This window comes from Gavia stellata, chromosome 3 (assembly GCF_030936135.1).
Source record: "Gavia stellata isolate bGavSte3 chromosome 3, bGavSte3.hap2, whole genome shotgun sequence".
NCBI lineage: Eukaryota > Metazoa > Chordata > Aves > Gaviiformes > Gaviidae > Gavia > Gavia stellata.
In genome coordinates, this window is record NC_082596.1 from 38603757 (window position 1) to 38619310 (window position 15554).

Sequence of the window (15554 nt, forward strand, 5' to 3'; positions counted from 1 at the left end):
GGAGAGGTGAACGGGACCATTTACCAGGCGGTAGCGAGCGGCTTCACAGCCGCAGGACGGGGCTGCCGCTGCCGCTCCCACACCTCCTCAGCCGGTTCCCGCCGCCGCCCGCCGGCGGGCTGGGGACAGCCGTGAGCCAGCGGCAGCGCGCGGCCCAGGCGGGAAAGGCGCCACAGCGCCCCCGCCGCCCGGCAGCCGCCCGGCCCAGCGGGCTCGGCCTCTCAAGACCACCGCTACCCGGCCCCTGTCTTGAAAACAACTGCCTCCGTGCCTTTGTGAAGGCAAAACGCAAGCCTACCCGTCAGCCACAGCTGCACAAGCACATCAGCCACCACCTCTTCTGGATGACTCTGCCCCATTAAGCACAGCTACTGTGGCATGCACCGCCTTCGCTTTACCCCGGCCACAGTCCCAGGCAGGTCACTAGAGAAGGGTCATGCACCGACGGCGTAGTAAGTGTACTAAAAGACAACGTATTTGTAAAACCGTTTTCTGTCTTTCATTAATAAATACTGTGTCTTTAACTGCTGCCTTTAGCATGCCAGCAACCAGCAAAATTACCTCCCAGGACAGCAACCCTAAACTCTCTTTTTCTCTTGTATTTCAGTTCATGTTTTTACAACTGCCAGGCATTTCAGTCAGTCCATCTTCTTGTCTCTCTCAACGGAGAACACAAAGGCAGCACCGCTGCTTTGCTTCCACAGCACCAGGAGAGAAGACCTACTCCTCACAAGGTCCAGCTGCACCTCTCTGGAAGGGGAGGAACAATCCTCTTTTGCTATGGACAGGTGAATACCGCTGCATTAGTCAAGAAAAGACAAATTTTACCTCCCTTTATTACATCTCTGCCAAAACAGGGAGTACCACAGATGGTTCAACAATCTCCTAGCTAGGCTTTACCACAACTAGTGCTTCAGATTTCACTTTTCAGCTCAGCATGGGTGAAGGGGCTACTACGCTCTGAACCTAGCCATCTTACTTCAAAAACCAGCACGGTGAAATGCAGAGAGAAGCAGAACAAGAGCTAGATTCAGAAGTATTCCGAGGCTTTACTGCTTGACATTGTACAGTCTGTTACCTTTGGAAGTCCTGATCTGACTGAAGTATTTCACAATATGAACTTACAGTAGAAGAAACAAAGTGAACTTAAGTATTGCAAGCGGTAAGTTTAACACATTCACAGTTCGCCAAAAAGGCACAGCCTGCTGAAGGAAAAAGCTTACCAAGCAATTAAGCTGCTCTCCCAGAAACAACATCAACTACGACTGCTGTATTTTTAAAATAAATAAATATTAAAAAAAGAACCCCCAAATTTATGGCAAAAAAAGAAGAAAAAACCAAACCCTTCACCCTGTCAGGCAGCGAGGTACAGACATTGTGGAAATACAAGACAAAGAAAATAAAAGGGGTGCTAGTTCCCACAGCAACAACTTCTGAACTATCGCTTCTCCTTCCCATCTCTCTACAGTACTGTACTTCCTTGCTGAGAGAAGCAGAAAGCAGCTATACAGTATGTGCTTCCTTGCCATAAAAAGAGGGTAATTACAATAGTCCACAATCATTTCAGGGGCATACAGATTAAAATTCAGTATGAGAATGGATGCTTCCTTTCTTACGATCTGATGAACTGGAAAGCAGGAATTGAAATACGTATGTTAAAAAAAAAAGGGTAAGGCTGTTGCTTCCAAATGATTGTAACTGCAAGATTCATGTAGTTGTTGGTTGTCCTGAACAGCTGCATAGCTATTTCCAAAGAGCGTCACTACGGAAAATGAGCGCCAAGCCACCAGTCTGCTCCCACAAATGATACAGCTCCTTCCTCCCTTCCATGCCAATGTCAATTCTTACTTCTTTTACCAGGACACTCCTTCCAACACCTCATGTAGCAACTGCTCAGCATCACTTAAGCACTATGCAGGAAACAGTGCTATAGGAGACACTCCTCGAGATAAACAAGGAATCCTGTTTTAGTTTCCACTTATCTAATGTTTCACTGTTGACATAACATTAATTTCAAAATAATTAAGATTTGATACACTTGTTTCCCCGATACTCTCAATTTTTAACTGATCTCAATGCAACATAGATAGCATTTCTCTTGGCTAGTTCTTATTTTGTCAAAAATGAGATGAGATTATTTATGTATTGAAAATTTATCTAACATTTAACTCCGGCTACTCATCAGTGTCTTATCAGACTTCTCTCAAATCAAGGCATTTAACTGAGTGCATTTATGAACAAAAAAGACAGAACATTTTAAGTAACAGACAAAAATAAGTTGTTATTTACAAGTAATATACATAATAAAACCACTACCATGATAGGCCTTTCTACACTGTAACTGCAGTCAATTTTTGCATTGTTCAAAAAAAATTTCCTTAAACAGAAATTGTTCAGAATTATCAGTTTGTCCATACATGTATATGTTATGAGAAATACAATAGCTTTTCACATTTTTAAAATTATCAGCATAATATACACTTTTTCCCCCCCTAATATCAAGTGAAGATTTAAAATGGTGCAAACTGGAACACGAAGACAAGTAGCTATGAACGCTGAAATACAATCAATTTAGAACATGTTAGTGTTTCAAAGTATAAATCCGTGAGAAAAATCCCCAATATTTGGCATGATTCCCTCACCATCCACCCCCAAAAGGTCAAAGCAAGATAGCCTTTTAAAGTAAGAGTGATTATTGCATATTATCTCTTTGGAAAAGCAGAGTTTCAACAAAAAATATTTCTAATGTAGTTGAAATATAGACGTATTTATCTCAAGGAGGAAAGAAAAGTATAACACATGATCAGTAATGTTATCAAATCAATCCAGTTAATTCATTCCATCCTTGCTTTTAGTAATCCCCCATACCTCAGACAATCCAGTTGAGTGAATGGGTACTTCGGCAAGCGCAACAATCCAGTTTTACATGACCAACTTTTCATTCTGTAGAAGTCCTTTAAGAATCTTGGTCTTAACTTACATTAACCCCTCATTTAAGTGCTAACAGGTAAATTAACATATATTTCAAACTGATACAACAGGGAAAACATTTACCTTTTTTAAACCAGGATATACAAAAGATGATTTGCATAGTTACAATTCAAGCACAAGGTCACTGTAAATAGGTACAAAAGCATTTATAAATTTACTAAATTTGCTGCTGTTTGTGCCAGCCAAATCTTAGATAGGTATGAATGTAAACTTGAAGGGACTGAGGAGAACAGTCAGTGTTTTTGCTTAAAAAATATGTAGAGAACGCTTTTTAAAGGTTTTAAAAAATATTTTCTGCAGCAGGAACAAACAGTTCAAACCCCAGAGAAAGCCATCCAAAATGCCCAAATTCCTCCTATACAGCAGAGAAGGTCTGTTCATAGATTTGAAACCTACATACAAAATGAGGCACTAGTTACACTATTTTGGAATGTGTCCATAAACCTAACACTTCAGTTCACCCCAAGACTTCCAAAACACTGTCGGCTTCTAACTTCCTAGGAAAACATATCTTCAGAAGGTGGTGCATACGAAAATCCAACAAATGCATCATCTGCCTCTAGGACGCTGGCATTAACAATGCTGTAATCGGAAGAAACGCAAACGGAGTACGGGACCATTTCTTCTGTAAACACTGCATCAAAATTCCCAATATCATCTGGTCCAACCTAGAAAACAAAAAGATCTATCAGTTTTCATATTAATACTGTGTTTTAAACTTGTGCTTGTCCTTTAGATTGCAAATTTAACTGCAGGCTACCTACTTTATGTTGTTCTTTCTTATTTAAGTACAGGAAATTTAAGGAAGACCACCACAGCATCCCTGAAAACAGTTATTAAAAGCCTGCTTGTTTCTTCTAGGCTGGAATTCAGGCCAAAGCCTACACACCTTTATGATCTGATAAACCTAAGAAATGTGAAGAAATGTCTCTTTCTTAAATGACTGTTAGGAAGATGCAAAACCTAACCCCACACCCCCAAAAAACCCCCACAAACCAAACCAAACACAACCCCAAAAACCAAAACCCACAAAAAACCCCAAAAAACAAACCCCAAACCACACCAAATTCTCTTTCTCCCTTTTCCATCAATAATACTTTAAGTGTTAAATTCTAGCAACAGTACTGTTGTATGATAGATGTGTTACTGGGAAGCTGATCTAAGAACTAAAGCATAGTAATATTTAGTCACAGAGAGAAGAGACAAGGCAGCTAAGGCTTCTTCACCAAACAGACGCAGACTCAACAAATGGTGATGCTCTGATGTGACTTTAGGAAGGACTTCCTCACCACCGCCCACCAGTCCCGTCCCGTCATCGTGTCATGTCCTGCCTGCCCCGCCCCCCCCGAGTTTTTGGACAAGCAGCCACAGGTTGACAGAGTTTAAACTGATGGAAGGATAAAGAAAAGCTGCAACTAAGGCTTAATAACTACAAAAAAGGCAGGAAATCTGTCTTCTGGAAAGTCTTCAAATAAAGAGGCTATCTGTATTTTCTTCTTTGGTCTTCAGACCCCACAAAAATTGGCAGTACTTGGACAGGAATGAGAAGAGGAAACAGTGATATGTCTAACTAAGTTTTAAGTAAAAAAAGTATCATTGCTCAAAAGGTCAGTCAGCACTGGGGTGTTCCCATTCTCCACCATTCTGAAACAAACTGCAAATAGATGAGCCCTCAAAGGCAGCAATTTGGCAGGTATGAACTGAAACAGCAGCAGGCACCTACCACATTAGGATTAAATGGTGGCGGAATCTTCTTCTGAAGAAGATCAGTCCAGCTGAGAGATTCAAAGAACGGGTGCTTTTGAATTTCAAGCTGCAGTAAGGAATAAAGACTTTAGATATTTCAGAAATCCATCCTGTGCATCATAGTAAATACTACTTCAGGCCGCATGCATATAAGGAAGTCAACTCCTTCATCAGTTTATTTATTCACAGTTTACTTTGCAATAAAAGCTGTAGTTGGTAAAAACAGTAATTAAAATTTGTTAGCCTGCCTTTACAAACTGTTTTCAAGATCGTATTTTCTGCTTTTAAGCCTTAAAATCAACCACCTTGGAAATCTACCACAGAGCAAGAATGATTTCTGTTAGTATCTCTGCTCCTGCCTTAAAGTGTTGTTAGTTTTTGTAAAGCAGATCATTGTCTGAGAAGCGGCTGCTTCAACAACTCTGCAATACGCTTACTAGTTACGAAGCAGCAAACAGCTATGCTAGATGCTACCATCCTTTCATTTTGCTCCACACTGTGAGAAAGTACGATGTCATAGTCTAAATGCTCTGTTACAAGGTCAGACTACCTAATGTTAAGGGAGCAAACAGAAGACTGTGAAGATCTTGCAATTAATGGATGGAAGAAGTCCTTCTAGATCATTCCTCATCACACAGTTCTGAAGACGTCTATACTTTCTCACATCACCTTCTTGCCAAGTTTTTGTTGTTACACTGGGAAAACATTTGCCATGATTTTAAGGCTAAAAAAAAGAGCTGCTGTTTGCACTGTACTAGTATTCCTCTTTACCTGAAGACTGTTTTTGATGTAGTTTGTTAAACTGACATTACCAGAAAATAGCCTTTTCTTATGATTATTTCCGAGTTTCACTATGAACTACGAAACCTACCTTAGTACACCTTAGTGACGACTACACTAACAACTGTGCTTCCTTTGCTGGCAGGTACAGCAGCAACCAAGCTCAAAGTATTTATATCCCACAACAATCACCTCTCTCCTATCCCCAAGAACTTTAAGGGATTGACCACACTAGTGTCTTTAAGGAAGAAATAAAAAGGAGGAAAACAGACAGACATAGCAGAGCAATGTCTTATCTCCAACTCGTAAACCTGTGCTGGGCACATAAATTTGGTGATGTCCCTTTAAATGAAGTAGGGCTTGATAAATTAGGACGTTACGTACAAAATCTTCCCTTGCTCCAAGTCTGCTTTGCCGATCCTTCTCCAGGAGTTCTTCCAGAATAGACCAGGCTGTAAGACTGATTCCTGGGCGCAAAACTAGGGGTTTATGAAGAATATTCTCATACATCTCAGCAACATCACGGCAGTAAAAAGGAGGCTAAAAAATAAGTTATACATTAATTTGAAGCCACATGTGACATTGTTTCATGTGTGTGGATCAGTAAATGACTCTAAGAAATACAAACTGCTAGCAGTGAATAAGAAATCTACCTCTTCTTATGCACTGCTAACTTCTGTCATCACCATTGCCACATCTTTACACTTGTTAGCTTCCCCACCCACCTCCTCTTCTCCTAACATGTTCTCACACTAAGTAGCCACACATGACATCCAGCTTCAAAGCTCCCATTAAAGTTCCCTGAAAAGAACACAAGAATGGAAAAACAAATTATCTCCCCATTTAAGGTCCTATGGGAGGAGATAAAACTCAAGAAAACTAACAGAACAGATTGTTTCTGGAGTGATTACATATGACTAGAAGCAGCACAGTAAGATTTTTTGTTTTAATGCTGCATCAAGAAGTGGAAAAGCTAGGAGAAGTTCTGGGAGACCTAAGTAAAAAAAAAAAGTATTTTAATTTTATTTATTCCAGTATTTGGCAAAATTTCACTTAGAAGTTGGGGTTTTTATTGGGTATTATCACTGTTGATTCAGTGTACTCTCACATTCTCTCAAAGTGATGACTACTTGTCTTCATTGGGGTTGATGTCCAGCAGTTCATGGGAAAGCAAAATTTTAGACACCAAAAGGCAATGCAAAATCCGAAAGAGAAAAACAGGTGCTATGTTAAGTGTAAGACAAACTGTTCATCCATTTAAGTGAAATATTTAAATATTCTGCACAAGTTAGCATCTTTAACAACACTCCAGGGTTACTTCATATAAAGGGGGAGGAGGGGGCGAAGCAACCCCTGCCCCCCACATATTAAGTACATACCAGCCCATAAAGCATTTCATAAAGAACTGCACCAAGGCACCACCAGTCTACTGTGTTGTCATAGGGCTGCTTTTTAATGACTTCTGGTGCAAGATACTAAAATAAAAAAAAAAAAAGTATTTTAGAGCATTAGGCTAGCAAGAATTAAACCTAGGTTTTAGTCACATCACAGTATTCAGGAAAAGTTGCTTCACAGCAATTGTAAGACTGCTAACTATTTATCTTGTCCTTCAACAAACCTAGCAAATAGTTCATCACCATCTGGTCATCTACCAAGTAGGACAGCTGTTTTCCCAACTGAAACAATACTTCCCACACACTATTGTTTTGCCAAACTACTTTGCCACTTCTATTAAGAGACTTGGTTTACATTTCAGATAGGTTGCTACACTGTTGCAGAGGCAACAGCTCTCAGCAAGCTGGCTACTAGCCATGCCTATTCTGCCATCGTCAGCCTGAATGCTCCCCATCCAGTACATAAAAATGGAAGGAGATGTTAATTCTCCTTCAAATCTATCATAACTGAGACACTGTATGACCTATATTAAGTTTCACTGTAAATCTCGATGAGGGCATGAGTTGTGAGTTGCTAAATTAGAGTTTCATGTCAAATAGGTATCACCTGACTGATTGTGATAAACATCTGATACCATTGAACACTGAATGATGATGCTAACTGGTTTCCGTCTGCCTTGCAAGACATTTACTCAGCATCTCAGAGCTTACTAATACTACAGCACAAGGACAGCCACTTTGTAATATGAGAATATTCTTTGTGAGTATGCAATATAAAATTACTATGGCTGGATCATCATCATCTCAGTCCTCATCTACAGCACACACAGTTTCTAACCTCTCAAAACACTTCTATCATTCTAGTATCCAAATTCTGAAATTTAATTTACAAGTAGATGATAGCATTGTCAGACAAGGCACAGACTGAAACTCACAGTTTAATTACATCAGTCTTTCTCAAACTTTCTGTGTGAGGGCCCTGTAACTCATTTGTCTATAGATGACCCTGCAAAAGCATGAAAAGCAGCTGAAGTATTTTGAACTCAACTACTTAAGCTTTTTCTAATCTTTCACAAACTCCTTTGAGCTTTTTAGGTGTTGGAACTCACCAAGTCATTCAACTCAGTGTTTAGAACACCGAGAAGATCATTACACTTTTAGCAGGATCATGAAAGATTTGAATCTAAATCTTGGTTTAGAAAGGCTAATACACAACTGCTGTATTTAGGTCTTAGTTATTTTTAAGAACTCATATGAAGCAACAGCATTAGCATCCTCTTAGATTGCAATTCATTCAAGTCCAAGGTAAGTGTGAAGACTAAGCCTCTGAACACAAGAAAAAACCCACAGATTTTCTTGAACAGATCCAGAGTTACCAGTGTTCTATATGTTGTCCCTTGAACTTTCCAAAATATTCAACAAATACTGTTTCAGCTCACATTTACCACTCACCTTTATGGACTCCTAGTCTGATCATAACTAGGGTAAGCTGTCGCATGTTGCCACCTGCCTTTTTTTTGTTTAGTTCAAATGTTTCAGCTAAATACTACTCCTCACTCATCCTTCACTGCCTTCAAAGGCCTTTTCTGTAATTTAAAGTATGTTTATCAAATTACCAAGGCCACTAATCCTGGCATTTCAGTAATCCCTCATATGTGTTCAAGACTTCCAGATTCTGAGTTTTCCAGCCTAGTTTTCTCAGTAAAAAGAGAAACAAGAGTTGTATAAACTCAGTCAGCAAATTCAGTTTCACACGTGCAAAATTTGCTCAAGACTCACAGATACTAAGTCCTTATAAACCTACTAAAAATCAGTGGCAGAATATGGTAAGTAGATTTATAGGCGAATCTATTGCAGCTGTTACATAAGCTAACTGTCCTGTGTCTAGCCAGCAGTTAGGAGACATGGGAGGAACAGAATGTTTGAAAAGGGCTGGAAAAAAAGGAGGAAGGAAGAGATGAGTTATAGGGACATGGGTACTAAGTAGGAGACACTGTGTATTAGTAAAAAGGACAAAAAAACAGATCTGCAGGAAGCTTGTCTTTGGTTTGATTTCATGGAAGAGCTTGTTGAAAGAATGCGAATCTCCAACAGTACAAAATGGAATATTTGATCTTCCAGTCACACAAATATTAATAATAGTCAACAGTCATTAATTACTAGTCAAAAAAACATGAAAGTTGTGAACATACTTCTGGTGTCCCACAAAAAGTTGCAGTGGTATCAGAACTTGCAATTCCTTCTTTACAAAGTCCAAAGTCTGTCAACACAACATGACCCTGTTTAAGAAAAAGTGGTATTTTAATAACAGAACATGGTCAACAATGAAATACACGTAAGGGTCAATTTTGTGAGAGAACAGAGAAAACCAAAAATAATGTTGCATACTTACTAATGAATCTAGGAGAATGTTTTCTGGTTTTAAATCCCTATTTTAAAAAAAAAATCAATCATATTAATTCAAAACAGCAGTCACTAACACAAGAGCTTCAGAGGCAAGGACTGTTATTCTTCAGCTGAAAGCTTCGAGTTTTGGTGAAATTGTTATGTTCGAGCTTCCCATAAGGTGATTTCATGCAGTGGTTTTTATTCAGTAATTTGTCCTATTTTGAACTTCTGCAGGACAAGGATACATTTCAGAAACTTACCTGTACACTATATTTATGGAGTGTAAGTAGCCCAGTGCACTGGCTATTTCAGCAGCATAAAATCTGGCTCTGTGCTCAGGAAAGGAACGTTCTCTTTGTAAGTGAAAGAACAGCTGTAAAAATGCAAATAGTAAATAAGAACATTACACACAAAAAGACAAGTAACAAGTAATTTTAACAGTAAAAAGTAATTATATTTAGCTGTCTGCTTTTTTAAAAAAGAAAACATAAAATGAAATACAATGGGTTTTGCTGAATGACTTTGTCATTCCTTCACTCACTTCCTTTCCACTCTTTTGTAGTTCAGAAATGGATACTTAACTCAAACACATAAAAACATTCCCCTAAAACCAAGACTAGTCAAAACGAACTAGAGTAAACCACTAAGCTGTGAATAGAGGTTGGCAAGATTAAATCATGCAAGACAGCCTCCTAACAGAAAATAAACTGGTGCCAAGTAAGTGAGCTTCCATTTCTGTATAGGCTTGCATTCAAAGTTTTGTATTTAAGTATTTATATAATTGTATTCTGAAATCACCTAGATGTAGATCATTTCGGGAGATGTATATTCCAAGCTGATCCACAAATTCTCTCAACTACGGTGAGCTGTCTGGCTTCAAATAGTTTGATATGGATATGGAAGTTTAGCCAAAGATTAAATAATAAACATACAGCTGAAACTATAGTACCCATTCAACTTCTAAAAATTTTAAGGAAACAGAAATTTTCTGGTTTCTGCCTACAAAGTTTGGGAAAAAAAAATATAAAAAGCCAAAGCTTTCCAACCACTTCATTCAAATTTGAAAGCTGTTTTCAACTGTGTTTTAGTTTGCCTGGAAGAATGCCAAAAAAGTTGTGGCCAGGAATTCAGAGTAGAGCAAACCAATACCGTCTAAATAAGATCACAGTACATTAGACAAGAGAAAGGCCCACCTTGTCCCAACTCTGACACTTAAAAGGGTCAGAATGCCAGAAGCTCTAGGAGCATCATAAATACTGACAATAGGCCACATGAACTAATGTATACCCCAGTTCATATCTCATCCTGGTTTATTCAGCATACTTTATACTTGTCCATGTATACCCAGCTGCAGCAACACCATAGGAAGCCTTGAGGTATGCCAAAACAAACTATTTAAATTCTACCCCTTCTCCTGTGCTCTTCCAGCTACCAGAGTTTTATCATCTACAACTGTATCCTGTCTCATCATTCTTTCCTGTTCTGCTTTAAGCACCTGTAAGACCTTTGAAATGTGTACATTTTCTACCAGTAAATTACTAAATTGAAAACAGCAAGTGACAAGACAAACAGCTCTTCTTTAAAGCATGTATATTGGATAGTTCCTTTAATACAGTAATTTTTCACTACACTGTTTTCTTCAATCACAACTAACTTCCTAGATAGGTCGAGGTAGTATTAGTCTACAAGACCCTTGATTTTTCCACAAAACCTTTCGAAAGAATGGAAGCAACACTTTATACCCTTCTCATGTGTACTGGCTATTCAACCAGTTTATACATGAGTTTCTTGAGCACTCCTGAAAGTAAAGCATACTTTGAAAAGCAACAGGTCCCTAGCTGAAGACAAACTGCTCCAGAAATATATTTAAACATACGCAGACTTTCTCCATTCCTTTCACAAGTTTTCCCCCAAGTTACTTAATAGCTCCTCAGATTCAACAGCATTGCTTCAAAGCAAAGAATCCTGAGGATAAGGCTATTTGGCAAGAAGTAATTAGACCACATGAAGCTACAGAATAATCCCAAGGTTCCAAATAATATCAATGTAGTAAATACAGTTGCCAATTTCCTTCCTTCCGCTTTTGAAATACTAGCATCTCAGCTAACGCAGATGCAAGAGCGAAAGACAGTTTTACATGGTGAAAAATGTCAACAAAAGATTAATTCATAATAAAGGTACATTTATGTAACTGTAAAACACAGTATTTGTATCTGACAACCATGAATAAATTTGGGATTAAAGTTGTCGATAAGAAGAGGAACAGGGTCCATATAGCTAAAGAAGTCTGTAGTAATAGCAGATAATAATAGGGTTTTCAAAATGGGGAGAATACTGATCCCAGCCCATTGTAAAGGATCGTTCCATTCCTCCCACCCGGAATTAGCAAAATAGAGAGACTCAAATCCAAACACAACCACCACATACCTCTCCTCCATTAACAAAATCCAGGACAAAGTAAAGCTTTTCTGTTGTTTGGAATGAATAATGTAATCCAACCAAAAATGGATGTTTCACATTTTTTAAGAGCACATTACGTTCAGCCATGATATGTTTTTGCTATAAGGAAGTAAAAGATCAATAAGTAAACAGGAATGATCTTGTAATTAAGAGAAAAAGGAAGGGAGGTGGGTGGAGAAATAATACTTCTCTTCACCTCTTTCCTATTAAGAACAATTTTTTTCTGCAGCACTTTGACAGCATAGTATTTCCCATCCAGTTTTCGTTTTGCAAGAAGAACCTGTGAAATTCAAAACAAATTAAGAAATGTGATTGTTGCAGTTCGCATTCTATTAGTAATATTTTCATAATTTCAGCATGACTGGAAAGTATTCGTGCTATTTTTTTTTTTCAGTAAAGTTTCTTTGATTTTAATATAGTCAATCAGCAATGTAATCTCCAAGAGAGTGAGCTTACAGTTCAGTAAAATCTGTCATGATAGTGGTATCATGAAAGACTGAACTATAACATTTAGTTTCCAGGACCTGCTGAATCTCTATCAAGATCAATTTCAGCTGGTTTTGTAAGTTTTAAAGATGATTTAATGGTAAACAACAACTTGAAAAATAACCCAACAAAAAGATTTCAAGGGGATTCTCTGTTGTATCTTTGTAGAATATCAGTATTCAAGTCACTTTTCAATGGGCTGTTGCTCACACTGCTCCACAGCGTTAGGGGTTTGACAAAACAATCCATGCCAACAAAGGGAAACGCACAATTCATACTCCAGCTGCTACATAAGCACAGGGGTACCTCCCTTCCTCTCTGGGGGAAACAAGAGGATCCCTATTGCTCTTAATGAGAAAGGGAAACACTCCCTTTTGTTACTCCCAACAAGTGACCGAGGCAGCCAACTGCCACATCAGGGAAAAAATGGCAGGGCTATAAAAAAGCAGCAACAGGGATCCACTACAACAGTTTATATGCCACCCTAGACTGATACCACTTCCAAAACCTCTGGCCCAGTCTAGCCAACAGTCACGATGCACAAGACACCAGCTAGCATCTTGCACCAGGATAAGACAGTAATAAGAAAGCTCACCTTGCCAAAGCTGCCTTTCCCAATAACTTTCAGGAAATCAAAGTCTGTTGGTTTAGCACTGAAAGATATTTAGGAAGGAGACACGTCATCTGGGTAGAAATGACAAGCTTTATAGCTGTACAGCAGTCTGTTGTAGCACTTGAGTTGTAATGTGAGAAGAACGGTCTGTTAGTACCCTCCTTTATTCTTCATTCTACCCAACACCTAGACTTCTGCAGACTTTCCCTCGGCGATGACAACTCCTCTTCATTTTGCAATTCCGTTTTCCTCCAGGGAAAGTGTTCAAGTTGCATCCTTTGAGTTTATCTTATTTTGTAAGTTTAAGAGGTAAAAGGAGGAGCAAGGTTGTTATTTCATTCTCCATAGTCTGTTTCTTGTAATTTTTAAGTCTCCATTTCCCCATTACTTTTCCTGGAGCTTATTTCTTATTTCCAGAGGGCCAAACAGATTCTCAAGCTTACATGAGGAAAGGAAGGTAGGACCAAGTTTGTTATCTATTCTCTCTTTGCTTATCCCATCTTTTCCTCCATCCATTTCTCTCTCATTTTAGACTACAGCAAGAGGAGGGAGGCCCTGACACCCTCTGCTGTGTGTGTACATACGAACTCACTCTCAGTTTTTCCACTTCCCACATCACCACTCCTTTCAGTTATTTCCCAGGATTCCCTCACTTTTTCCTAAATACAATGCAGAGATATTTTTGTCAGCAAAACAATTATCCATGTTTTCACACTCCAAAACAACAGTTACATCACCATACATCTCTCCATTTATTGCCCCTGAAGGGAAGTACTCTTAAATTTCACTTCTTACTGCAACCAATTAAGCATTTCCTCCTGTTAGCCCAGAACAAATCTGTGAGGAAACCAAAACAGCAGTCATCTCCTAGATGAGAAAAGCACAAATTCACACAGAACCAAGAACCGAAATTCTACAGAAGACACCAGAGAAACAAGTTACGACTTCAGTAACGAGGTTTGTAATACCAACAAGGCAAGCTGCTCTTTTGCCATGCATTAAAACAGACTTGTTTTCAGAGACTGTTCATGTTAACAATTGTGCGACCACTCCCAAGACAGAGAGGTCATCTTTGCTATAGCATCCTTAAGTAAAAGGATAGCAGACTAACAAAATCTGAAGGTGAAAAAATGTTTTTAAAGTGGTTGTTTATGTAGCACAGGATTCAATGTTTTACTTCCTCCTGAGCAGTGCACATCGACAAATAAAGGCATATATCCAAAGATTTTTTCATACTATTAACAGTTACATTCAGTCTAATTTTTCAGGTTTTAAAATTAATTTTAATAAAATTTCATTAAAATAAAAATTTTACATTAAATTGAATTACACTTGAATAAAATTTAATTGAAACCTACTGAGGGTTTCCAGATGGTCCCAAGTTGATATTCTGTGAGGTAGAATTTAACTGTTGGGAGAGACAAAGAGGTTTATTTTTAATTCTCTCATATTTCAGCCAATATTAATTTCAACATATTCTACTAATTTGCTTAATCAATACCTTCACACTTGTTACATTAGATTTTTAAAGAGATCTAACATCCAGACTGGGAACTTAGTAAGTTGAAACATCTGGCCATCACCACCTTGTCACAAATTAATTCTACACACACCATGTTCAACGAGGAAGGTAAAATAATTGTGTCCAAACACAGAGGACAAGATTTGGAACAAAAATTTAAGAGCATTTCAACCAACAACTTATTCCTCATCCAGAACTTAACCCTTTCTGTATTTGCTCTAGGAATATATTTTCTTTTATTCTAATTTTTCAAGTCCTTACCAGTAAAATAATTTTAAACCCACATTGCTTATGCAAAAGTCATTAATGAAAGACAGATGCTTTTAAAAAAAACCAAAAGTGAACACCCTCCCTGCCCCAAGAAAAACATTACCAACCTTTTCTATCCTGACATTAAAGGTTAACTAACTCAATTCCAGGAACGGCATGAATCTTACCAGTACACAGCCAGACAGAATTTGTAAGTTACAGGGAGAGGAGAAAGCCACTGTCATTTAAGTAATTTTCTCCATTTTGTTTCTGATTAAAAGAGCAGTATTTGTACCCTCACTGTGGTTTTGGACTTTATCAGAGAAGGATAAACTGCATTAAAATACAAGTTACCTGAGGACAGGCTAGCAGGCATCACAAAACCAGTACTCCTACAGAAGCAGAGAATGCCCTGACAGCAGTGCTCGATGCTACTATTCATTAATAAGAGCCAATCACAGAATGGTACTGGGCAGTTTTTAAAAAGCTCCTATGTAAGTTTTAAGATTTTTCTTTTCTTGAGGGCTTGTTTTTGTTCCTTATTCTTCAGCTTCAACGCTTACAGTAACTATGAAAAGGTGAATTTTCTATCTAAAAGTATGGTCCAGGCCACTATGCGTTAGCTCTCTTCCTATTTTGGAATTTGTTGTGGCATGACACGTAATTAATTTTCCACAGAAGATTTACATCATTCCACATTACTTAAAATACCTTTCAAAGGAGGAGGAAACTGGTATTTTAAATTAAAATTTTGCTGCATGCTTACAGTGCTGTCATGCACTTAAGGAAAAAAAAAAGCAAAGACTGGCATCTTTGATGGTGAGACTTTCAGAAAACACTAAATCTGCTGTGGATCACACACAAACCAAAATAAAAAGTCTTACATCTTGAACAGGGGCTGAATAAGAAGAGAAGTACTTGGCAT

The 15554-nt window shown here is 38.3% G+C and overlaps 1 protein-coding gene across 1 annotated transcript in view; it reads right to left on the reverse strand.

Moving 5' to 3' along the window:
- Positions 1–2332: 2332 nt before the first annotated feature.
- The window catches only part of SGK3 (serum/glucocorticoid regulated kinase family member 3), a 29662-nt gene continuing 16440 nt past the window's right edge, over positions 2333–15554 (reverse strand). Inside the window, exons 6-16 of the mRNA XM_009816713.2 lie at positions 14217–14266; positions 12841–12898; positions 11956–12039; positions 11727–11858; positions 9560–9672; positions 9304–9340; positions 9104–9190; positions 6897–6992; positions 5902–6057; positions 4715–4804; positions 2333–3659 (exon numbers count right to left, since the gene is read on the reverse strand). Of these exons, the coding sequence (XP_009815015.1) occupies positions 3489–3659; positions 4715–4804; positions 5902–6057; positions 6897–6992; positions 9104–9190; positions 9304–9340; positions 9560–9672; positions 11727–11858; positions 11956–12039; positions 12841–12898; positions 14217–14266 (1074 nt within the window). The 3' untranslated portion in view covers positions 2333–3488. The remainder of the gene's footprint in view (positions 3660–4714; positions 4805–5901; positions 6058–6896; positions 6993–9103; positions 9191–9303; positions 9341–9559; positions 9673–11726; positions 11859–11955; positions 12040–12840; positions 12899–14216; positions 14267–15554) is intronic.